The sequence below is a fragment of the Dendrobates tinctorius genome, unplaced genomic scaffold (assembly GCF_039654945.1).
Source record: "Dendrobates tinctorius isolate UK_male_01 unplaced genomic scaffold, ASM3965494v1 ptg000128l, whole genome shotgun sequence".
Classification (NCBI taxonomy): Eukaryota; Metazoa; Chordata; class Amphibia; order Anura; family Dendrobatidae; genus Dendrobates; species Dendrobates tinctorius.
Window position 1 is genome coordinate 220003 of NW_027361796.1, and position 27231 is coordinate 247233.

Genomic DNA, 27231 nt, shown 5'->3' on the forward strand with positions numbered 1-27231 from the left:
AGGTTTGTTGGAAAGGATTCAGCATCACTTTTTATTAATTGAAACCCCTGGTGTTTGCATGCAGATGAGTCCAGTGGGCGCTCCTACTCCAGTGATTGACGGTCATCTCTGCATGCACAGTCATACTCTGAAGAATGTCAGTCACTGACTAGGACCGCCCACTGGACTCGTATACAAACACCAGGGATTTCAAAGATTAAAAGGCAAATTTTACAGATTTTTTTTTTTTTTAGTCTTCTAAAAATACAAAGTTATACATAAACTGCCCCATTCCTTTTTTCCTGCAAAATCACGTCTGGTAGATTGCTGTGAGGGTCCCCATATGCAGTAGGTGATTGTATGTACTATGAGTATGTTGCCACTTGGCTTTAAAGCTGTGGTGACAATTTCCTTTTTCATAGTCATTAGTTTCATTAGCTTTCATTCTGCTCAGTGTATTATTATTGATGGCATTTGTCATATGGAAGGTGAAATTGCATAGTCGGTGTTGCTGTAGGCCAGCTCTGTGATTTGAACTTCCAAAATGTCCAGTTCTCTGGTAATACAAGATCAGTCATATTGTGATTCTTGAATTTCTATATGAAATGTAGAAGAAAACACATCTTGGTGATTGTTGGGAAATGTTCATCAACTGTGCAAAGAGGCTAGAATCAGACATGCAGCCAAGGCTATGTGCCCACGTAAGCAGATTTTTCCTGAGAAAAAATGGACTCCTTCTCAGGAAACCCGCATTTATTTTTGCCTTTTTTTTCGAGTTTTTATTGCGTTTTTTGAGTTGTTTTTTTTTGTGTGGATTTTTCGCTTTTTTTTTCCCAGAGCATCCAAAAACAATGAACATGGTGGCAAATCTGCAGATTTTCTGCAAAATTAATAAACATGCGTTTTTTTCCGCAATGCGTTTTTTTGCGGGAAAAAAAGCATCATGGGCACAAAAATTGCGGAATGCATTCTAATAATAGGATGCTTAATGTATGCGTTTAAGTGTTTTTGCATGGGAAAAACACTTGAAAAAGCGAAAAAAAAGTGAAAAAACCTGAACGTGTGCACACAGCCTTAATGTCAAGTATTGATGAAATGTGCAGCATCCACAGCATTTCAGCAACCAAATCCATTGCAAATATTCTTGTGAGCTTAAACTGATCCTTTTTGTTATGTTTCATTTCAAAAGTCTCATTTAGGATTATATAAAAATGGTATAGAGGCATTAAAATATACATTTTTAGCTAAAAATCATCTTGGTAATAGGGTTTCATTAAAAATGTTTAATCCATTGAATTTTATGAGTGCATAGCAGAGTAAGTTAAAAATGCACTCCTCCCATTAAATTTCTTATCCTCTTAATGAGTTTCAATCCTCCCATTATATGGCACTATGTACTTACAGTTGCTCATTTTCCCTTTCTACCCAGCTAATTTGTCTTTTTCCATTAGTTCTATGACATCACATGATAATTGACTATCTGAATCCTTCTAAGCTCTTATTTAGAAACTCCTTGTATGAGTTATTAGTCACTGCAAGACTCAATGTCAGGGGGGAGAAGCAAAGCACCTGGATCAGGAGTTAGAGGGGAATGATTTTTACAGGGAAAAGAGACTTCCTGCTTCTACATAGAGCAGAGAAAAGAGAAGATTTAGCTGGGTAGAAAGGCAAAATGAGCAATTGAAGGGTACATAGTGTCATGTCATATGATGACTGCAATATATTAAAAGGATAAAACTTTTGATGGGAGGGATGCTTCTTTAACAGAATACATTAGAATGAGGCCTAATAGCTGAGCTTTGATGTTTTTCAGTTTAGCAGAGTTCAGAAGATGAGATGTGATGGCAACAACCTCTCTGTTGTAACAAGCGAATTTATCATTTTAGCTGTTGGTTTTTTGCACCCTTTTCCAAAAATGTTGTGGGTGAAATTACTCTTGAGCCTATTTCAGATGGCTTTATATTTGATCGGTGTGCTGTTCGTTTGTGCAGTAGACAGCACACTGACCAGTTTTAGTACTATAAACGAGTACACACAAGTAGTTTTCCAAAAGGATACACAGCATCAGTCACCTCCACAAGCTAGGTAAGCTTGAACAATGTGCAGCGACTAATAGAATGGTATTTAACAGGAATAAATGCAAGATTCTACATCTGGGCAAGAAAATCGAAAATAACTTCTACAGAATGACATCATGTATGAAAAAGACATGGGTATACTAATAGATCAGACTGCACATGAGTCCACATGGTGCTAAATTCCACAAATGCAATTAAATGACGAATGTGAATACAGCTCTGGCAAAAATTAAGAGACCACTGCAAAATATTCAGTTTGTCTGATTTTTCTCTTTATAGGTGGATTTTTGAGTAAAATATAGATTGCTATTTTATTCTGTAAACTACTGACAACATGTCTTCGAATTTACAAGCACTAAATTTTGTGTTTATTTTCAGAAAATGAGAAATGGTCAAAATGGCAAAAAAAATTGCAGTGCTTGCAGACCTCAAATAATGCTAAGAAAACAAGTTCTTAATCATTTAGAAACAACAACTCGGGAAGAGTTCATAAGTCAATATTTTGTGGAGTAACCATGATTTTTAATCACAGCTTTCATGCGTCTTGGCATGCTTTCCACCAGTCTTTCACACTGTTTTTGGCTGTCCCTATGCCACTCCTGGTACAAAAATGTAAGCAGTTTTTCTAGGTTTTTTTTTTCAATAGAATCTGTCACTATTAAAATGCAGTCCCATCTGCAGGTATCATGTTATAGAACAGATTGCTATATAGCTTTGTGATAAGACTCTGTATAACCTGTGTTTTCATCATCTAATCCTCTTCTCTGTCTGGGATTTTTGGTCTGGTGGGCGGTCCTATCTGTGATTGACATGCACGTGTGTATGTATGTATGTGGTGTGTGTGTGTGTGTATGTGTATGTATATATATATATCAATAGGACCGCCCACTGGACCGAAAACCCTAGAAAGAGTAGAGGATTAAGTGATGAAAACACAGGTTAAACGGAATCTTTTCTCACACTAAATATCAATCTGCTCCGTTCCCTCTACTCTTTAACGTGGTACCTTCAGATTGGACAGCATTTTTCTAGAGACGGGTTCCCTTTAAGCTGTCCTTAGTGACCACGTCTTGTTGAATAAGTCAATTGTTTTTGCTTGGCAGCTGTTTCCAAAAAAAAGGTTTTTTTTATAGTATATTACATTGATGACCTATCCATAAGATAAGTCATAAACACTAGACTAGCTGGTTTCTGACACCCACCAATCAGGTGATATCACCCATAGTGGCAACTGAATGTAAATTTTGGCTTGCTCTATGGAATACATATATGCGCTTTCAGTTTTTCACTGACTGGTTGCTAGAAGCTCCTCCATCTGATTACATTTGTGTCCTCAATGACACACTGATGGTTAACACAAATCTGCAAAACTGATCTATTACACTGATGAAACTTGGCTTGTTTTCGTTGTTTTGTGAGCTTGACATGGAGAATGAATCCGTAATACGCATCCTTTGGGACATTCTACCCCTTTTGAAATCTGAAAGGAAGAGTAATGTCCAATAGAAACTTTCAGCCATAACACACCTTTGTGCATTAACCCTTAGTCTGGTTTGTCTAGACTGGTGTATAAAGATTTTTTCTTATAGAAAGATCTAATGCTAGAAGCACATATGTAAAAAGCTGTTTTCTCTTCTTTAATACAGTTTATAACTTCAACTGTGTGCAATTCTCCCCTGACCCCCTCATTATCCATCTGAATGTGTTGGCACAGCTCTAATAAGCAGACTAGAAATCCCTTTTTGCCTAAAAGTTTTACTAGTTTTAATATAATTATGGCCTTTTTTTCTTACTATTTTTAACATTATTTAAGCATTACTCACAGGGCTCCAAAGGGTGATCAAAATAATGACTTTAATGGGACGAACACTTTTTTCACTTAGAAGGTAAAGCCACAGGTGTGTTTATCGTCTTTGTTTTTTTGGGGAGTATCGTGGCCAAATATTGTGGGACCTTCTGAGGCGTCTGCAAGGAAAGAGATGCATGTATGAAGAAACAAAGATGAAGTCAAGAAAGATGAATATAAATCCTCCTCTCAGTTCCCTTCTCTTGTGGCCGTGTGTGGCCGTTCCATCCGAAGTGCACGTCTACGGACTCCCCCCAGATACATTCCCCTAATAGAAGAACACCACTTCACCGGATTCTCTGGATCGGTCTGCCTGGCACACTATCAGAAGGACACACACAAGCCACAACAAGAAAGAAAACTATACCGTTGCCACATTCATGCGCTTGCTAGAGTTACCATTCAACAGTTGGTCATAGTACTCGCCATCTTTCGCTATCACAGGGTGCAATCCAGCAAAGGTCTTCTCTCTGTGGCCCTGTCTATAGCTTTTGAAACAACACCGGAAACGAGGCAGCAACAAAGTACTGCAATGGCTACCAGGATGATCACCAAAGTACACGCTATGTTGCTAAGAAGGGATCCCGATTTACCAAAAGTGTTTTCTAACCACTTACTGAAAGGGTTGCGAAGACCTGAATTTTCAGCTAATTAGTTAGACAAGGCATAGATTCTTCTCAGGGCTTTACTTATGCTAGTATCCGGAGTAGTATTGTTGGGAATTAAGGTATAGCATGATGCAAAAAACCATAATACATACCCCTCCCCTCTCTGCCATAATCCTGTCAAGGGCGACTCTATTTTGAAAGGTCATGGTACCCAACTGTTGAGCTATCCCTAGAAATACATCCCTACTAAAATTAACAAAAGTCTGTTGGTTATAGTAGATATAATTTATTCAGTCCGCAGTTTTATTCGCTCTAACGGGCATAGCTATTCGAATCTCCCTGCTACTTGATTTCTGGTTTGAATTCGTCTGGTACTCCTCTTGGGACACCAATAGGTCAATATACACGTGAGGGTCAAAAGAAATAGGAATGCTGGCTTCACGCTTGTGTCTCTGGTTTTCCATTGCATATTCATGGAGGTTGTCATTATTTGGAGTCACAATCTGGAATTTCATCAGGAATTTAACAATAGCACATGTACCCTTCCATCGCACTGGTAGTATTGGATGAAAATCGCCAGTTCCACACATCCACCACAAGTCAGCTACCGTCTGATTCAGGGGCGCATGGCCTCGTACCAAGTTAATGGTGGCGGTGGGACTGCTGAGGAACCCAAGTGCTTTAAGTCAACGGTACCTGTTAAATTCTGGAAACACGTGTAATTCACTGGATAGGGACTAATTCCATTGGCCTTTACAAGTTTAGGGTTTTTGGGGGTGTACAATTGTCGGAAAAAATTACAATCTGCGGTATTTTCTTTCTGTAGAAAAAAAAAAGCTGAATTAGGAAGGAAAAAGTGATGGGGTTTGTCTGGTTGCTTATAGGGAAGGGCACAGTTCCTAGAATGAGGTCTAGCACAGACTATACAATCACTCTGGTTCATGGTGAGTGCAGAGTATTTTACCCATTCTAAAAAATAATTAGTCTCCACTGTATCCCGCCTCCACTGGTGGTTTATCCTCATAGGTTAGGGACACTGAATGAGTCCTTGTAAATATTAGGTTGGGGTGCTTTAGTTAGATACTTGAGATAAGGGTCCTAATGAGTCAGTGCCTCAGTCTCATAACTCATATGGGCGGAGGCCAGTCTTTATGTTGGGAGTATACCTGACGAAAAGCGTGCAAGAGGCAAGCCTTCTGTCCATGGTCTGCCCGTTTCAGCCGTGACTTACTGGATTTTCAGTTTCAGGGTCCCATTCAATCTCTACTCTGCTGCTACTTTGTGGATGGAACACAGTATGAAAGAACTGTTCCACTCACAGGGCAGACATTATTTCCTACATTATTTCTCCGGTAAAGTGGGTGCCTCTTTGTCTCTATGGTGTCAGGCACCCCGTGTCTGCAGATCTTTTTCTTCACTGTAGCCTTGGCTGTGGCTTTACACATGGGATGCATCTCTGGCCATCCTGAGACGAGGTAAACAGACAAGAACATACTCATAGGTTTGCATCTTGGGAAGTTGAATGTAGTCTATCTGAAGATGCTGGAATGGGTACAGGGGCCATGGTGTGTGTCTCATTGGAGTCTTGGTGGTGCGTCCCACGCTGTTGAGCCCACAGGTCATACAGGCTTGAATGAGTTTGGCTGCAGTGACACTGAGCCCAGGAGCAAACCAATGGCGGTAGACTAGGTCTGTCATGGCAGTTTTTTGTTTGGTGGGTATTGCCGTGGTAGGCTTGAGCCATCATGGGATACAGAACCCGAGGAAAGCAAACTTTGTCACCCACATGCCACAGTCCTGGTTACTGCACAGATCACTTTTCTAGCTTTCTGGCGAATTCTTTAACACAAGCCTGCTGTTGTAGCTTCTGGAGAGGGTCATGGGTCACAAGTGGGTCCGTGGTGAAGGCCACCTGTGCCTCTCCTACCCTGACAGGGTTGTCTCTTAGTTGGCAAGCTGCAGATTTTGCAGCCTGGTTGGCCAAGTGGTTGCCTTTTGCTTTGGTTGTGTCATCCTTTGCATGGCTTTTGACTTTCACTACAGTTACTTTCTCTGGTAAAAGTAGAGTCTCCAACAGTTGTTGGACAGATTTATAATTCTTGATAGGCTTGCCTGCCGCTGTGGGTGAAGATCGAGCTTTCCATATAGATCCATAGTTATGAGCAATGCCAAATGAATAGCAGCAGTCTGTGTAAATTGTGGCAGTTTGGTCTTTAGCATGTCTGCAGGCTTCTTCTAGGGCACGGAGTTCAGCTTCCTGGGCAGACATGTATGGAGGCAGCGATTCTGCATTTATGGCTTCTTGGAAGGAAACATATCCAGTGTAGAATTGACCATCAATGCCATACCGCGATCCTTCGACAAAAAGCTCATGGTCTGGGTTATCTGTTGGGACATCGGTAACATAACTGAACCCCCACGGTTTTCTGGGAAATTGTGTATAAAGTCATGATCCTTTTCTGGCTCAACTAGTAGGTCACCCAGGTTACCACTACCACCCCCTTCAGAGGCAACAAGGTCGCTGGATTGAGAGTAGTGCAGTGTTGATTGGTACTGTTATCAGGCATGAGGAGGGCACATTAAAGCCTAAGATGGCGAGCAGTACTCAGATGTTTTGATTGTAGTCAATATCATCCGCTCAATGCAGACTTTTATTTCCCATTGACTTGCATTGGGGTCGGGTTTCGGACGAAACTCCGACTTTTTTTTGCCCTAGTCGGACCAGTTTCATCCGACTCAAATTTTGTTTCATTTGGGTTTCACGAAACCCGTTCCGACCAAAGTCGCTCAACTCTAGTGGTGATATAATTTCAACAATAACCTCTTTTTCTAAAATCTCCTTCACTGTCTTGGATATTGCATCTCCCTGTGCCATGCTCAATGGGTACTGTGGCTTCCTTGCCTAAGGGGCTCCAGGCTTTAGGTCAACTTTTAACTGGGGGCACAGACAAGTGACCTTCATCTGGTAGCCCATTTTACCAGAGGTATTCTGATATATAGCAAGCAATAACTGGGAAGCCTCCTCTTCGGAGCATATTGTGATAAACATGTGGACCAAGGCTTATAATCACAGGCAGACAGTAGACAAACCTTTTCATTGTTTAGGGTAACAGAGGATCGCACAGTACCATCCTCAAAATACTGAATATTGGCATGTATCCTCTGCAGCAGGTCAGCACTAAGAAAATTCACAGGGGCAGTGTTGCTGAGTAGGTGTCTGCTAAGGGTGGGCTGATTGGGTTGGAAGAAAACTGTAATGGAGTGTATCTGATTTTTCCTTTTACCCTAGCACAAGGAAAAGACTGCTTGGAGGGGCAGCTACCATCTAAATCTTTACCGCGCATTGCTGTTTTGGCTGCACCAGTGTCAATGAGAAAAGGCAAGGAAACACCGACAGCAATTGAAATGTGGATAATGGGTGCGGGACCAAAATTACTGAGTGACATTATACACTGAGATACTGACTACAGTTTGCCATTTTCCTAGCGAGACACTGAATCCTCCACTCGAGGCAGATTATCCTGCTCTGCTCCAAGTCTAGGAGGGAGCATGCAGTTTTTCATTGTGTCCAGGCTTTCCACAATTCCATCATGTGATGTTTTTGTCCTTGCCTGCTCTAGTCCCCTTGTTGGGTCTGGTGATACAAAAGAGGGGCTCTGGATCTGGCTTTTGCCTTGTTGTTCAGGGCATTGGTTGCTTCCACACCGTTGGCTACTTGGAATAAACCAGCTGGAGTCTTGGTCCGGAACACCAGGCGGGACACTATTAGTGGCACTTCAATCACAGGCTTTAAACCTTCAACAAAGGCACAGGACAGTAAACTGGTGTGAGTTTGACGTATTCTCATCCTGCCATCTATGCCAGTTCTAGGTATAGTATTGTTCTACTCACTCTGTGTCATCCTGTTGGATATCATGAAGGGTGGCTGACTGGGAAGTTAACCTGGCCTGCCCCCAATGGGTGATTTTTCTCATATACTGCGTTCCTGATTCCAGTGAAGTATCACCTACGGGTGGGGGCCTTACTGCTCCCGCCACAAGGGGGTAAAAAGTATCCCCGGTCTTTGCTGACAACAGTTTCTCTAAATCCCGCCAACAAAAGGATAAAGCCTTTCTAATTCTCTACTTCTCTAACAAATGGCATGGGAAACATTTTAGGGTCTCACATTCTATTAATCATAGCCAGCATGTCAGTAGGATTCCAGGGACGCAACACGCTATCTTGGGGCTTTACAGTATCGGGTCCCCTAGACTGAGGTATGTGGTCTGGTGGTTGCAATCTGAGCGAGCACTGTGGACTAGCAGCAGTGGTTGAGGTGAGCTGCACACATTGACTAAGTAATTGTCCTAGTGAGTCTTAGATGTATAATTGGTGTATAACTTCATCCATTTGGGTTGTGTCAGGGGAGGAGCTGGAGGGCAGGGCAGGCCCTGAAGGGGCGTTAGTCCCTCCAATGCAGGTATGAAATTAATTGGGGGCATAGCAGAGTCTTGTGAGGGCGTAGCAATTGGGGCACAGGGCTACACTGGCTTGACTAAGCTCTGGAGGCTTGTATCCAAATGGATGCGAGACAATAACAAAGGATACCTCCCTGTCTTAGTAGTGGGAGGTTTATCAGTTTCTATGTGCCGACAGGGGGCATCACATACAACACGGGTCTCCACCCAGTCCAGATTCTGATTCCTACATACACCTGTTCATCCTTCAGTGACAGTGTAAGGGAGTGGCATGGGATCAATGCTATCTTTGTAACATTCTTTAACATACAAAAACTTATCACCATGTTTTTCATCCTCCTTAGGCTACTTTCACACTAGCGTATGGAGGAGCTGCGGAGGGATGCGGACTTCCGCGAAGCTCCGCCCACGGCCGCACCTTCTCCGTCAAGCTCCGCCTCTTCTGGCATGTGGCCTGCCTACCCTATCTTTAGTATTAGGTACACAGGCCATGCCGATGTATGCGGATGCCTCCGCAGGCGTCGTTTTGACGATGCGGCAACCAACGCCGAACGCAACATGTTGCATTTTGGTGCGGTCGCCGCACCGTCAAAACGACACATGCGGAGGCATCCGCATACATCGGCATGGCCTGCGTACCCAATGCTAAAGATAGGGTACGCATGCCGACGGAGGCAGAGCTGAACGGAGGAGGTGCGGCAGTGGGCGGAGCTTCACGGAGGAAGTCCGAAACATTCCGCAGCTCGGCCGTACGCTAGTGTGAAACTAGCCTTCGCCTCTAGTTACACATTTAAAGGTTTTCCACCATATCTCAGCCTGATCTAACAAGCTAGCATTGTTTAAACAACCTCACTTTTCCTTCAACACGTTTTTCAAGAAACCATCAATAAGTCTGCCACCCGGTGAACAACCAGACACTGAACAAAACCTATGGTTTTTCTTCACACATGTATATCCCTTTTTCTTTTATGAATTCAGCAACAGTTCTACCATGCTCAATTTGCCCCTTATTGAACAGATTATCCATCTTCTGTTTCTTTAACACATGAATACAGGACTAGAGGCAAACCAAACTCTTGCCACACTCACTATGATTCCTACTCTGTTACTCCTTGACTGACTTTTATATAATCAGACAAAAAACATCGGCCCCCTACATCTAGGAGCCAGAACCATATGGGTTTCTTTAGCAATACAAGAGGCTGCTGTTGACAATCGCCAACGTCTGCTCCACCGGGTACAATCAACAAATTGTTACAGTTCGACCCTACGGACATGTGAAAATTCACACTCCCCATACAATATATGACACAGGAATTCAACACCATACACAAGGTCTCCTCAGTGTTCTTTGTCTAACACTGATGGACCCACTTCATATAAACAGATTGATCTGGCAACCCACTTAACTAAAACACACCCGAACCAAGAGAGTGAGAGACAAATTCAGGTAGTGAAAGAATAAAACTTCTTGCCTATTGCTGCAGCTTTTCCTGAGTTGTCAGTCTGTCCAGGCACCAGCAAAACGTTTGGATCAAGTTGTCCTTTAAACTAACGGGTCCCTGTTATGGCGCCAGGTTTTGTCATCACCACGTATTGTGGAACGTTCTGAGACGTTTGCTCCAAATTAAATTATAAAATTCAAGTACATGTGCAACGAGAGAGAACCACACTTAAACGCTTTGTATCAGATGATAACTCATTTATTACATCATTTGGTCACTCTTTATATAGATTTAGTATTCATGCATTGTATCAATGTAATTGTCTCAGCCTTATCTCTAAATATGAGCTGGCATTAGCATACATACTTATAATTGGCTATGATAACACTATTGACACCCAGCTTTTGTGTCTAGGTTTTATCTTTCCCCCACCCCCTTACTTTCCTTTCTCTGTTATTTCTGTGTCTTTGGACAAAAACATTCCTAAAGGCCCCGTCTCACTAAGCGATCTCGGTAGCGAGATCGCTGCTGAGTCACAACTTTTGTGACGTAACAGCGATCTCACCAGCGAGATCGCTGTGTGTGACAGCGATCAGCGAGCGGCCCCCCTGCTGGTATCGCTGATCGCTGGAAGAAACCTCTGGACATTTCTTTGGTCGCTGGTCTCCCGCTGGCCAGCAGGCATCGCTGTGTGTGACAGGCGGGAGACTAGCGATCAGGTGTAAAAAATATTGTTATTCTCACCTTCCGACGTCCCGTTCAGCCATCCTGCCTCTCTCCACGCTCCGGTCCCAGTGATCCTTTGCACAAATGACCGCGAGACTTTGTTATCCCTCGAGACCGTGACATCTCGCGGTCATTCGTGCAAAGGATCACTGGGACCGGAGCATGGAGAGAGGCAGGATGGCTGAACGGGACGTCGGAAGGTGAGAATAACTATATTTTTTATTTTGATTCTATTTTTTACAGGGATGGCCAGCGATGCCGGGCGCTCGGCATCGCTGTGCTGATCGCTGGTGAAGCTGTCTGTGTGACAGCTCACCAGCGATCACATAGCGACTTACTAGCGATCCTGACACCTTGATATCGGTGTCGGGATCGTTGGTAAGTCGCTTAGTGTGACGGGGCCTTAAGCCGCCCTTATCTGATAACAGGCTCCATATCCAAAGGAAATAGAGATGCATGTATGAAGAAACAAAGATGGAGTCAGTATAGACAAATATAAATCCTGCTCTCACAGGGGTCAACTTTAAAAGGGTTATGTGTCAACAGTCCCTCTTCATATGCCTCATTGAGACCTCTTTGTATTAGTCAGGACTAGAGTTGAGCGACTTTGGTCGAATCGGGTTTCGTGAAACCTGAATGAAACAAAATTTGAGTCAGATGAAACCGGTCCGAGTAGGGCAAAAAAAAGTCGGAGTTTCGTCCGAAACCCGACCCCAATGCAAGTCAATGGGAAATAAAAGTTGGCATTGAGCGGATGACATTCATCTACTCAATGCCGACTTTTATTCCCCATTGACTTGCATTGGGGTCGGGTTTCAGACGAAACTCCCGACTTATTTTGCCCTAGTCGGACCAGTTTCATCCAACTCAAATTTTGTTTCATTCGGGTTTCATGAAACCCGATCCGACCAAAGTCGCTCCACTCTAGTAAGGACAAAGATTCATAGTCATTTAGTAGTCATCTTAAAATACTGCATTATGTCTGGCTGGTTGTGGCTCCACATTAAAATACCAAGCTTGCTCTTATTAGCTATAAAAATGATTGTCCCCTCCCAATTTCTGGTTTGCCTGCAGCTGCCGCTAGTTAAAACATGATAGCATACTGGTATTGCGTTTAGAGTGAAATCATGTACAGTAAGCTCCTATGCTACATAACAGTCGAAGGACAGACTATTAGGCACATGGTTTCCAGAAAACATTTTGGTCTATTGCTCCATAGTGTTCCATAATGGCTGCTTGCAGCGCTCACCCATCTTGTGTAAATGGATTCTTTATTTTACGTTTAAACGTTCTTTTGTAATTTGGTTAGGGTTCTTAGGGCTTGGATGTTCAATAACAAGTATTTTTTAAATGTTTTAGACATAATACAATTATTTGATACACAAGTTAAATATTTTGTCCTTTTGCTTTCAATCTTTCCAGGAGGAAGACGAAGTTCCTGATGATGAGACATTGAATCAGATGATTGCACGCCATGAAGAAGAGTTTGACTTGTTCATGGTAAGCCATTTGAAATTAGTATGTTAGATTAACACATAACTTTGCATAAAATATATACATATAAAAAATGTGTGTGGAAGCAGCACTCCAAAGCTCCAGTGGGAATAAGTGAAGAAATCTGTCTCCATTCAACTATACAGTGCTGTGCAAATTAATTGGGACACAGCACTTTTTTAAGTAAAATCGTAAGTTGGTTACCAGTCAGTGATTCAAACCAGTTTTAACTGCTTTGAACAGGCACTCACACCTGTTCAAAGCAGTTAAAACTGGTCTGAATCACTGACTGGTAACCAACTTACGATTTAACTTAAAAATTGCTTTGCCCCAATTAATTTGCACAGCTGTGTGTGTGTGTGTGTGTGTGTATGTGTATATATATATATATATATATATATATATACTGTGATAAAACACTCCGGGATCGCCTTTGCTGGGGTCAAAGGTCACGTGCGTTCAGCATGAAACTCAGGCGCAGAGCTGGGATTCGGGTATAACTGACACTGGGTCAGGTTTATTAACGGTGGAAGCAATGCATAAAAGAAATAAAACATAAAACAAATCCTTGCCTGTCCGGCACTAACTAAACAAAGTACAACCTAACTACCAACTGGCGGGCTTCTCCCGTCCAGCCAAACCACAGTTGCAGTGGGCACTGCTTCCACTCACGTGTGTGTCTCTCACACAGACAGGCTCTCTGTGTTCCCAGGCTGAGACACTCACACAACCACCTGGCATCCTTTTATATCCACCTCCCATTATCCATTAGTAAGCAGGTGCGATACTGACCAGACTAGGCCACATAGGAAAGGAATCTGGGCGAGATATACCTGCCCTCATCCACTATTCCCACATGATTCTCACATATCCCCTCCCTCTGCTCAGACCACTCCGGTCGAGCAATGACACCCGCCAAACAGTGCACTCGGGACAGGGCATCTGTATTCCCCATCTGTACCCCTGGGCGGTGCTCCACCATAAAAGTGTAGGCCTGCAGGGCAAGGAACCACCGGGTCACCCGGCTATTCCGTTCCTTGTTCAAGTGCATCCACTTGAGAGGGGCATGGTCAGTGATCAGCCTGAACTTTCGGCCCACCAGGTAATATTTGAGGGCCTCTAGAGCCCACTTAATGGCTAGGCACTCTTTTTCCACGACTGCATACCTTTGCTCGTGTTTATTCAGCTTCCTGCTGAGATAGAGGACTGGGTGTTCCATTCCGTCCCTCACTTGTGAGAGTACGGCCTTGATACCGGTATCAGAGGCATCCGTTTGTACCACAAACTCGCTGCGGAAGTCCGGAGTCACCAGTACGGGCTGAGAGCAAAGTGCCCGTTTTAGGCCATGGAAGGCTTCTTCAGCCGCTAAACTCCATTTAATCATGACGGAGTCTTTCCCTTTTCTAAGATCCGTCAGGGGGGTAGCGATGGCTGCAAAATTGGGTATGAACCGGCGATAATAGCCGGCGATCCCCAGGAAGGCTTGCACCTGCTTCTTGTTGACAGGTTGTGGCCAGTCCTGAACCGCCTGAATCTTATCAACCTGGGGTTTAACAACACCCCTCCCAATTACATACCCCAAATACCGGGCTTCTTCTAGCCCGACGTGACATTTCTTGGGGTTCGCGGTTAGACCTGCCTCCCACAGGTCGTCAATCACAGCTTGTACTTTCTGGAGATGAGTCTCCCAGTCCAAGCTGTAAATGACAATGTCGTCCAAATAGGCCGAAGCGTACTGACTATGTGGCCTCAGGACTCGATCCATCAGTCTCTGGAATGTCGCCGGTGCTCCGTGCAGTCCAAACGGCATATACACATACTGAAATAGACCTTCTGGGGTAGCAAATGCTGTCTTTTCTCTGGCAGCCTCCACCAGAGGGATCTGCCAATACCCCTTTGTTAGGTCTAGGGTCGTAATATACCGGGCTTTTCCTAACCGATCTATTAACTCGTCGACCCGGGGCATGGGGTAGGCATCAAATTTTGAGACCGCATTCAGTTTCCTGAAGTCATTGCAGAACCGGATGGTGCCGTCCGGTTTAGGAATTAGCACAATTGGGCTGGACCAAGCACTGTGCGATTCCTCAATGACACCTAACTCTAACATTGCCTTCACTTCTCGGGAAACGGCTTCACGGCGCGCTTCCGGGATTCGGTAGGGCTTTACGTGAACTGTGACACCAGGTTCCGTTACGATGTCATGTTTTATTAGCGTAGTCTGCCCGGGTTTTTCTGAGAAAAACTTTTGGTTGTGAAGTAGAAACTGCCTGACCTCAGTCTTTTGCCTCTCCGAGAGAGTCTCTGCAACCCGTACCTCCGGTACGGTATGCGAGCAGACAGGACGGGCCAGCTCCGCTGACAAGGCAGACCGATCCTTCCAGGGCTTTATCAGATTTACATGATAAATCTGTTCAGGTTTCCGTTTACCTGCCTGGTATACTTTGTAGTTTACTTCACCAACTCTTTCCTTAATCTCAAAGGGGCCCTGCCACTTTGCCAGGAACTTACTGTCCACCGTGGGAACCAGGATCAACACCCTATCTCCGGGTGCAAACGTACGGATCTTGGCGCCCCTATCATAGATTCTTTTTTGGGCTCCTTGGGCCTGTATCATGTGTTCTTTGACGATAGGCATAACAGCCATAATACGCTCCTGCATTTGTGTGACGTGATCTATCACTGTTTTAAACGGAGTGACCTGACCCTCCCAGGTTTCTTTTGCAACGTCTAATAGTCCGCGAGGACGTCGGGCATACAATAACTCGAAAGGCGAGAATCCCGTGGAAGACTGGGGTACTTCCCTGATGGCAAAAAGCAAATACGGAAGTAAATAGTCCCAGTTCTTCCCATCCTTGTCTATCACCTTTCTCAGCATCTGCTTCAGAGTTTTATTGAACCGTTCGACCAACCCGTCTGTTTGAGGGTGATACACGGATGTGCGTAACGGTTCGATTTGTAACAACCGGCAGAGCTCCTTCATTACCCTGGACATAAAGGGGGTCCCCTGGTCGGTGAGTATCTGTTTCGGTATACCGACCCGACTAAACACATGCACCAGTTCCTTGGCAATCGTCTTGGTGGCCGTGTTACGCAAAGGGATGGCCTCTGGGTAACGAGTGGCATAATCCAAGATGACCAGGATATGTTGGTGTCCACGTGCAGACCGTGGAAGGGGCCCAACTAAATCCATCCCAATCCTCTCAAACGGGACTTCAATAATAGGTAGGGGTACCAAAGGGCTACAGAACCGGGGCTTAGGTGCAGAGGCTTGGCAGTCAGGACAAGACTCACAATATACACGAATATCGTGATGCATGCCTGGCCAAACAAAACAGTGTAATATCCTTTCGGTGGTTTTTCTGGACTCCCAGGTGACCTCCCATCACATGTCTGTGGGCCAGGTCCAGCACCTGCCGCCGGTAGGGTTTTGCCACGACTAATAGTTGCACCGTATCTTCCCCCTTTTTCTCTATCTGATAGAGTAAATCATTCTCCAGAACCATGTAAGGATATGCCAGCCTAGAGCCAGGTTCAACGGGTACCCCGTTTATCACTTTTACATTTGTCCTAGCCTGAGAAAGGGTAGGATCCTTTATTTGCTCGCTTTGGAAGTCATCTTTCTGAACTTCCAAATCGGCAAACGGGGAGGTGGACGGCTGTCGGCCTCCTCCTCTTCCCCGGTCTCCTCCGTATCACCTGCCATGACTCAAAACGGGAACTGCAGGTCATTTCCCGCAGACTCTTCCCCCGAGTCTTCCGGGGAGACCTCTTCCAGGGGTTCGGGACCCCCACGCGCCCTGAGAGAAGAATCATGTACACGATTACCCAAGGGCATCAACTGATTCTCCCACAATTGCCAGAAGTGGGGAAAATCCCGGCCCAGGATAACATCATGCAATAACGCCGGGACGAGTCCCACTTTATGTTGCACAGACCCATAGGAAGTAGTAATGCATATGACCGTGGTGAGGTACGAACAGGTGTCTCCATGCACACACGTTACAGAAAATTTGTCTGATGGTCCAGTCGGGGCTGACACCAGACTGGCCTTCACCAGAGTCACCACACTTCCCGAGTCTAACAATGCCACCACATTTTTGCCATCAACAGTTAAATCACACAAGTGTTTTTCCGCATCCTTTTGACCGGCATTCACACTCACTACTCGTGCAACCATAGAAATGCGGTTTTTAGAGTCTGTGACGTCGCACTGCATGGGTTCAGTAGTGACCGGACAGTTCGCAGCAATATGTCCCATCTCTTGGCAGCGGAAACACCTAACGGGCCCCTTGCTTAGACCATAGTTCGTTACTCTCGGCCTCGCAGTGCGGGCAGTCCCGTTTTCCTCCCCCACTGTCTTAGGGATTTTTCCATCTCCCCTACTCCCTGGAACAGTCTTACCGGTTCCACGTGGAGATGATGAAGAACGAGGTGGGGTAGCGTCGTCTCGGAGTCCTTCCGCCACGGAGTAACGTTCAACCAGATCCACTAGTTGATCTGCCGTCGTAGGATTTCCATGGCTTACCCACTTCCTCAGGGCTGGAGGTAGAGCTCTCAGGTACTTGTCCATGACGACTCTCTGGATTATCTCTGGCGCTGTCAACACCTCGGGTTGTAGCCACTTCTTCGTCACGTGGATCAGGTCGAACATCTGTGACCGCGGTGGTTTATCCGGCTGATAAGTCCATTGATGCACTCTCTGTGCACGGACAGCGGTCGTCACTCCCAGCCGGGCCAAGATCTCAGCTTTCAATTTGTCAAAGTCCTGCGCAGCTTCAGGTTCCAAGTCATAATACGCCTTTTGGGCCTCACCGGAAAGAAACGGGGCAATCAGGCCGGCCCATCGTGCCTTCGGCCATTTTTCTCGCACCGCCGTCCGTTCAAATGTGGTCAGGTATGCCTCGACGTCCTCTTCGGTCGTCATCTTCTGCCAGTACCGACTCACGTGAATCACTCTCGACTCGGCTTCCAGGTTAACCTCATGTAGGCTTGCCAGGCGCTGCGCCACCTGCTGGAGAAGCGAACGATCGGTAGCTGTCATGTCCACCAACTCCTTCAGCTGGGCCATCATCACCCGATTAGCTTCTTGCTGGACGGCGGTGGACTGTACCAGCGCTTTCACCACGTCCTCCATGCTCATGCTTGCAACGTGATGCCCGCGTTCTCCACCACAATGTGATAAAACACTCCGGGATCGCCTTTGCTGGGGTCAAAGGTCACGTGTGTTCAGCATGAAACTCAGGCGCAGAGCTGGGATTCGGGTATAACTGACACTGGGTCAGGTTTATTAACGGTGAAAGCAATGCATAAAAGAAATAAAACATAAAACAAATCCTTGCCTGTCCGGCACTAACTAAACAAAGTACAACCTAACTACCAACTGGCGGGCTTCTCCCGTCCAGCCAAACCACAGTTGCAGTGGGCACTGCTTCCACTCACGTGTGTGTCTCTCACACAGACAGGCTCTCTGTGTTCCCAGGCTGAGACACTCACACAACCACCTGGCATCCTTTTATATCCACCTCCCATTATCCATTAGTAAGCAGGTGCGATACTGACCAGACTAGGCCACATAGGAAAGGAATCTGGGCGAGAAATACCTGCCCTCATCCACTATTCCCACATGATTCTCACAACACACATACATACAGTATATACTCGAGCATAAGCCGAGGCCCCTGATTTTGCCTAAAAAAAAAAAACCTGAAAACTTACTGACTCGAGTATAAGCCTAGGGTGACATGCAGCAGCTACTGGTAAATTTCAAAAATAAAAACAGATACCAATAAAAGTAAAATTAATTGAGACATCAGTAGGTTAGATGTTTTTAAATATCCATATTGAATTAGGAGCCCCATATAATGCTCCATATAGTTCATGATGGGCCCCATAAGATGCTCCGTACAAAATACGCCCCATATAATGCTCCATAAAGTTCATGATGGGCCCCATAAGATGCTCCATACAAAAAGTATGCCCCATATAATCTGCACAAAGGTTAATAATGGCCCTATAAGATGTTCCATACTAAAATATGCCCCATATAATGCTGCATAAAAGGTTAATGATGGCCCCATAAGATGCTCCATTGAATAATATGCCTCATGTGCTTCTCCATAAAGGTTGATGGCCCCATAAGATGCTCCATAGATATATATGTCCCAAATGCTGCTCTGTAAAGGTTGATGGCCCCATAAGATGCCCCATATAATGCTGCATAAATGTAGATGGCCCCATAAGATGCACGATAGATATACTGCATATGCCCCATATGCTGCTGCTATTTAAAAAAAAACACATACTCCCCTCTCGTCGCTGGAGGTCAGGTGCCTGTGTCCTGAGCAGGCGGGAACACCGGTGCGCTATGGGGGCCTGGTGCCAGTGTCACTGCTGGCTCAGAGCCCTGGCAAATGCGATATTCACCTGTCCCCGTTACACCGCCGCGTGCCGCTCTGTCTTGTAGGTCTCTGCAGTGACTGTTCAGGCAGAGGGAGCGCACTAACCACGTCATCATGCCCTCTGACCTGAACGTCACAGCCAGAGGACGCGGAAGATAGAGCGGCGTGCGGCGGTGGAACGGGGACAGGTGAATATCACATGGCTCCCTCGTCATACTCACCCCCTCCTGGTGCGGTCTCTGCACTTCCCTGCTTCTCCAATGGTCTCCGGCGCCGGCAGTTCCTTCCAGTGTTCAGCGGTCTCGTGGTACCGCTCATTAAAGTAATGAATATGCGTGCATATATATAACACACACACCCCCCCTCTGGCAAAAATGGAGACCACTGCAAAATTTTAAGTTGTCTGATTATTCTTTTTATAGGTATATTTTTGAGTAAAATGTAAATTTCTCTTTTATTTTATAAACTACTGACAATATGTCTTGGAATTTCCTAGCCCTAAATGCTGGATTTATTTTCGGAATATGAGAACTGGTCAGAAGAACAAAAAAAATGCAGTGCTTGCATACCTCAAATAGAAAACAACTTCATAATCATTTAGAAAAAACAAAACTAATGTTTTAACTCGGGAATAGTTCAGAAATCAATATTTTGTGGAATATCCATGATTTTTAATCACGCTGTGTGGCATGGCTCATTGTCCTGCTGGAAAAACCAGTCCTCAGAGTTGGGGAACATTACCTGAGCAGAAGGAATCAACTGTTTTTCCAGGATAACCTTGTATGCTGCTTGATTCATAGGTCCTTTGCAAAGACTAACCCCCCCAATTCCAGCCTTGCTTGAAGCATCCCCAGATCATCACCGATCCTCCACCAAATTTCACAGTGGGTGTAAGATACTGTTTCTTGTACCCCTCTTCAGGTCTCCTTCTAACCATTAGACAACCAGGTGTTGGGCAAAGCTGAAAATTAGACTTATCAGAGAAGATTACCTTACTCCAGTCCTCTGTGGTCCAATCCTTATGGTCTATGGCAAACTTCAGCCTGGCTTTCCTATGCTTCTCATTGATGGAAGGCTTTTTTCTAGCTTTACATGACTTGAGCCCTGTCTCTAGGAGCTTGTTGCAAACTGTTCTTGCCGTACACTTCACCCCAGCTGCCGTTTGCCATTCCTTTTGTAGGTCACTTGATGTCATGCTGCGGTTGCTGAGTGACATTCGAATAAGGTGACGGTCATCCCGGTCAGTGTAGAGTCGTTTTTGCCCTCCTCCAGTCTGTTGCTTTGTTGTGCCCAGTATCTGCTGCTTGACCTTGTTGTAATGGACTGCTGTCTTAGAAATTATAAGGATGGAGGCAACATGATGCTCACTGTATCCCTCTCCTAGTAAAGCCAGAATTGAGTCCTTCTTTTCCTCACTCAAGACTTTTCTTTTCAACTCCTTTGGCATGGTTAAGTTATTTTTCATTCCTATTACTTTTGGGATATTACTAGCATTTGTTTTGCCATCCAGCTTGTCCTATTGCAAGAGGATTGTGAACACCACAGCAGGGTTTTTTTTATACTTTCCCTCATTAAATAATAATTTTTATTCAGGTGATCACCTAATCAAAAGCACATTCAGTAGAATGAGGTGACTGGTTGGAATTTGAATGGAATGGCTGTCAGACATGTAGAGAAGCTGAATTTTATAAGACTCTGCAGTGGTCTCTTAATTTTTGCATATATATATATATATATACACCTACAAAGTAGACAAATAGTCAATTTTAGTGTGCATAGCAGAAGCATAGAAATGTTTTCAGCTATGGTTGCTGGGCTCTCTCTAGACACAAATTGGTGCTCTTCTGCCATCCACCTTTTGGTTAAGGAAAAAAAAAACTGATTTGGAAAATAGAAAAAAAAATCAGTAGTGAAGTGCTGTAGATTGCTAAAAGTTTTAAGTCATGCCAGGTCAGAGTTTTCTGGAATTTTACAAAAATCCCTATTCTCCAGAATGTGGATTTTCTGTCTGTTTCATGCAGATTTTGCAAATGGCACCAATAAGTTGGTCACAGAATATATAACCCATATACAGTTCTGGTGATGGAAAATTATACACTTGGAGCTGTCAGAATATGGTGACACAGTCCTAATTTATACATCTTGTACAAAATAAAATATAAAACAGTATAAATTTTGTATTGATTTACAGAACATGTTTAACACTTAGTGCAGCACAGCAAATAGTGTAAAATTTAAAGTGCAAAAAAGTTTCAAAAATCGCAGCTTTTGCTATATTCTTCCAAGTGAAGAGTTAATAAAAGTTTTTTAATTAGTTAAAGTTAAGTGTACCAAAATTAATTCACTGATGAATACAGCTCATTCCTGGAAAGAAAATAAACCCTCATATGACTGTAACTGAAAAAGTGAGAAAAAAAAAAGCAATAGACAGGTCTGTCATACAGTACAATGTTTGTTGCCCTTTACTTTTTACTAAAAGAATTGGTGTCCATATTTGAAAAATATTTAGAATTGAGAGTCCTCAGTGGTTGATACCTTTTAATGGCTAAATGTACTGTCACACTTAGCGATGCACCAGCGATCCCCCCGACCAGCGATATGACGCGGTCAGGATTGCTGGTGCATTGCTAAGTGGTCGCTAGTGAGCTGCCACACAGACAGATCTCACCAGCGACATAGCAGCGGTCGGGGGTCGTTACTTACCTGTCAGACGAGGCGATCCTGACGTCTTCTCGCCCGCGTCCACGCGTCGCTCGTCGGCGCCACAGGAAGCTGACGACGAGAAACGGTCCAGGACGTCCTCGCGCGATCAGTGATAATCAGCGGGGGTGCCGGTCGGAGGTAAGTATCAGACATAGCGGTATCGCTAGCAATATCGCTGCTACGTCACAAAAACCTGTTACATTGTAGCGATATTGCTAGCGATATCGCTTAGTGTGACAGGCCCTTAACTGAAAAAATGGTAACAAATTGCAAGTTTTCGAAACTACTCAGCGCTCTTCATCAGGCTTGACTAATACAACATCTGAAGAATCACATATTTATACACAAAACAGCACAGAAATAACGTAATAGATAAGTCAAGTGATGTGAAGCAGAATTGTCATTATTGGAGAGGGATGAACATAAATATTGGAACAGTTCATAGATAAGGAGTCTGGATGTTTTATTGTCCTCTGATTGGGGTCTTGGTCTGTTGTGATGCCCCCAGAAGGTCTGAAGAGCAAATTCCTTAATTTATATAAAAAGACATAAATCCATGAGTCACTTTCATTCCTGCACTGAGTGTGTCAAAGGTTGTCATAAATTTATACTCCCAGACCCTCTTGTCTCTGAGACTTGAAGTTACCTTTTACTACAAGTAACTTAATGTCCCTCATGCTGTGACCGGGGATACAAAAAACCAGGTAGATCCATTCTTTTTTTCTCTTATTGTGTGGCAATGAGAATTCATCCTTGTTCTCAGATTTTGCCTGGTCTCCCCTACATACAGACCCCCAGTTAACATTTAGTATAAATAAGTACATCACATTAGATGTGATGGAGCTGAAAGTACCTGGGATCTTGTAGTCCTGATGTGAGATGGGGATCTTTATCTTGTCCGTGGTCATTATAAATGAACAGGCTTTACATTTTTTCTGGTTGTAAGGAAAGGTTCCTGCAACTGTTGAGGAGGACAGGGAGCTTCTGACAATGATGCTTCTTAAACTTGGGGGCTGCCTAAAACACAGCAGTGGGGCTTCTGGAAATATGCATTGTAATCGGGCATCTTTTTGTAGTAAAGGTTGTAATTTCCATGCAGCTCCCCCTTAGCACCTCCAGATTTGGATTGTAGGTGACCACTAGAGGCACCCGGTTATTTTCATCTTTAGCTTTGTAATGTAGCAGGTGATTCCTTGATATTCTGGTGGCTCTTGTAATTTGTTTTTCAATTGTTCTTGGATGGTAGCCCTGATTCAAAAAGGTCTTTCTGAGGCGACCAAAGTGTTTTGTCTCTATCCATGGGGTTGCAACATATATGTTTGTATCCGATGGTTTGGCTGTAGACCAGGGGTCTCAAACTCAATTTACCCGGGGGCCGCTGGAGGTAGAATCTGGGTGAGGCTGGGCCGCATCAGGTTTTTCACAAGAAAAGCTCTTACAAAAACATTCCAATGTTATCAAATGTCTTTATTTTTTCATCTTATTTTGTGTTAAAAAAATAAACAAAATCATAAGTAAAAAATAAATCAATCAGTAATAAATAAAATGGCGCAAGTTCACAATAAGGCCCGCTGATGTCCCGCCTCCAAGAACAATATACCGCACAGCCCCACCGCTCATTCTGAACCCGGCGCACCGGAGTCTGTGGCACGGTCCGGTCCCTGCTTGGATGATCCTGCTGCATGTGTTGTGAGTGTGACTCATACACCTTGCCTGCTGACAGCAGGCTGCTGTGACTGTCTAGCCATCATCATACTCACCTCCTCCTGCTGCAGCTCCGATGGTCCAGAGTCGACATCTTCCTGTATGAGCGCGCGGTCACACGTCACGTGGTACCGCTCATTATGCTCATGAATATGGGCGCCACGCCTATGAGAGTGGAGTGGCGTCCATATTCATGACCTTAATGAGCGGTACTATGTGTGACTGGGATTTCACATGTGAGACTCGGCCTTGTTTCTCGCATGTGATCCCAGCCGAGGTGAGGGCCGCAAACTATTGTCCTGAGGGCCCATGAAATGAGGGCCGCAAACTATTGTTCCGAGTGCCGCAGTTGGCCCGCGAGTTTGAGACCCCTGCTGTAGACAATAGAGTGTTTTTTTTGTGTTTTGGATGGAAACTCTCCCATTTAAGGTACTGTATGTTGGACAGTCGATTGGCTTCTGATACAGGGATGTCTCTCTTTCATTGTTCTTTAGCTTAATGATGGTGTCCAAAAAGTTAATTTCAGTGCTGGAGTAGTTGAGTGTTAACTTGATGGTGGGATCATATTGAGTAAACTGTTCGTGGAACTTCTTTAGCTGTTGCTCACACTCCGTCCAGATGATTATCAATGTAGCGGTAGTAGGCCATAGTAGGCCAGAGGCATGATGAAACATGAGGACAACAAGTCGCATTCAAGCTTGGCCATGAAAAGATTTGCATACTGTGGAGCCATTTTACTTTCCATACCTGTGCCAGTCTGCTGTAGATAGATCTTGTCAAATTCAAAGCAATTGTGGGTGAGGTTCCTTCTGGTAGAGGACCTATTGCTGCTAGTTTATTCAATAGGTCAGAAGCTCCCTGTCCTCCCCAATAGTTGCCAGGAACCTTTTCTTGGAACCAGAAAAAATGTAAAACCTGTTCATTTATAATGACCACGGACAAGGTAAAGATCCCCAATTCACAACAGGACTACAAGATCCCAGGTACTTTCAGCTGCATCACATCTAATGTGGTGTACTTAATTATTTGTACTAAATGCCCAACTGGGGGTCTGTATGTGGGGGAGACCAGGTAAAAACTGAGAACAAGGATGAATTCTCATTGCCACACAATAAGAGAAAAAAGAATGGATCTACCTGTGGAAAAACATTTTTGTATCCCTGGTCATAGCATGATGGACATTAAATTACTTGTATTAAAAGGCAACTTCAAGTCTCAGAGACAGGAGGGTCTGGGAGTATAAATTTATGACAACCTTTGACACACTGCAGGAATGAATGTGTCTCATGGATTTGTCTTTTTACAGCAATTAAGGATTTTGCTCTTCAGACCTTCTGGGGGCATCACAACACAGAACCAGACCCCAATCAGAGGACAATAAAACATCCAGACTCCTTATCTATGAACTGTTCCAATAATTATGTTTTATCCCTCTCCCACAATGACAATTCTGCTTCATGTCACTTGTCTTATCTATTGCGTTATTTCTGTGCTGTTTTGTGTATAAATATGTGATTCTTCAGATGTTGTATTAGTCTAGCCTGATGAAGAGACCTGAGTAGTCTCCAAAGCTTGCAATTTGTTACCATCTTTTCAGTTAATCATTAAAAAGTATCAGCCACTGAGAACTCTCAATTCTAAATATTTTCTATCCACTGGCTAACACGATACAAAGATATAACAACCTGTCTCCTCCATACATCTGTGACCTCGTCTCCCGGTACTTTCCTGCACGCAACCTCCGATCCTCACAAGATCTCCTTCTCTACTCCCCTCTTATCTCCTCTTCCCACAATCGCATACAAGATTTCTCTCGCGCATCACCCCTACTCTGGAACTCTCTACCACAACATATCAGACTCTCACCTACCATCGAAACCTTCAAAAAGAGCCTGAAGACCTACCTCTTCCGACAAGCCTATAACCTGCAGTAACCACCGATCGACCAAACCGCTGCATGACCAGCTTTACCCTCGTCTACTGTATTCTCACCCATCCCTTGTAGATTGTGAGCCTTCGCGGGCAGGGTCCTCTCTCCTCCTGTACCAGTAATGACTTGTATTGTTACATTATTGTACTTGTTTTTATTATGTATACCCCTCCTTACATGTAAAGCGCCATGGAATAAATGGCGCTATAACAATAAATAATATTAATATATATCTTTCCTGTCCATATTTGCTAACTCTTGGTGTGTGTTTCCTAGCGCATGGATTTAGATCGGCGCAGAGAGGATGCCCGAAATCCAAATCGCAAGCCTCGTTTAATGGAAGAAGATGACCTTCCCTCCTGGATCATTAAAGATGACGCTGAAGTTGAACGACTGACTTGTGAGGAGGAAGAGGAAAAAATATTTGGCAGAGGGTCCCGTCAACGTCGTGATGTGGATTACAGTGATGCACTGACAGATAAACAGTGGCTTAGGGTAAGTTTCTTTTTAACTGTAATTAAAATGTTATGGTAATTTTTTTTTTATAGTTCTGTTCTATGTTTAAAAATGACGACTGTCGTAACACTTTAACATACTGAATGCCCAGCATTTCTTTATTGAACTCAGTCACACCACAGCCAAAGTTTTTAGTTTTTCTTCCTGTTTAGCCATAACTTTTTTATTTTATCATTGTCATCCACATTGCCATCTGAGGGCTTGGTTTTTGTGGGTCGAGTTGTACTTTCGAATGACCTCCTTCATTTTTATCATGTAATGCACTAGAAAAGGGGAAAAAATTCCAAGGTCGTTTTCACAATAGTTTTTTTTTTTTTTTTTTTTTTTTTTTTACCATATCCATTATGCGAAAAAAACTGACCTGGCAATATAATTAAATCACTCCAGGTCAGAACGATTATGCAGACACTAAATATGCACATTTTTTTTTTCTTGTTTTTTATTTTAACTCCTTTCTGCCATGAGACGTACTATACCGTCCATGTGACCCGGCACAATTTGACAGTGGACGGAATAGTACGTCATAGCGATTGGCCGCGCAGAAGGGTGGTGTGCGGCCACGTGTCAGCTGATTCTCACAGCTGACACCCTGTGCTAAGTGCCAGGAGTGGTCACAGACAGCTTTCGGCACTTTAACCCCCGAAATGCCGCGATAAAACACGATCGCAGCATTCCAGGAGCAGGCGGAGGGCTGACTGCCCCTCTGCCTTTGGATCGGAGTCACCTCGGCTTGACACGGACTCACAATCGCTGCCATGGTAACCCGATGTCGTCATGACGACATCCGGGTTACCAGAGCTTAAGAAATTTCCTGTCATGCGCAGTGCATGTCAGGAATTCTCTCAGGTCAGTGTGCTGGGATTGCAGCGCTGACATCTTCTATAGCATGCAGATGCTGCTTTGACTGCATGCTATAGAAGTGATCAACCCGCAAAAAAAGATTTAAATAATTGTAAAATTTCTTAAAAAATAATTTAAAAGAATCAATATTCTATCACAAAATAAATATTTGAATGAAAAAAATCTAAGCAATAAAAGTACACACATTTGGTATCGCCGCATCCATAACAACCCAATCTATAAAACTGTCCCACTAGTTAACCCCCTTAGTGAACACCATAAAAAAGGCAAAAAAAACAATGCTTTATGATCATACCACCGAACAAAAAGTGGAATAACACGCAATCAAATAGACGGATATAAATAAACATGGTACTGTCAAAAATAGCTCTCAGAATAAAGTGATGCACAATTATTTTTTCTATAAAATAGTTCATATTATATATAAGCGCCGAAACATAAAAAATAATTATATAAATGAGGTATCGCCGTAATCTTACTGACCCT

At 44.0% G+C, this 27231-nt stretch overlaps 1 protein-coding gene across 4 annotated transcripts in view; it reads left to right on the plus strand.

Moving 5' to 3' along the window:
• SMARCA2 (SWI/SNF related BAF chromatin remodeling complex subunit ATPase 2) overlaps positions 1 to 27231 on the plus strand; it is a 356753-nt gene that overhangs the window by 217236 nt on the left and 112286 nt on the right. For all 4 annotated transcript variants that reach the window (XM_073542600.1, XM_073542602.1, XM_073542601.1 and 1 more), the window contains 2 exons: positions 12562 to 12639; positions 25645 to 25863. In XM_073542600.1, coding sequence (XP_073398701.1) covers positions 12562 to 12639; positions 25645 to 25863 — 297 coding nt within the window. The remainder of the gene's footprint in view (positions 1 to 12561; positions 12640 to 25644; positions 25864 to 27231) is intronic.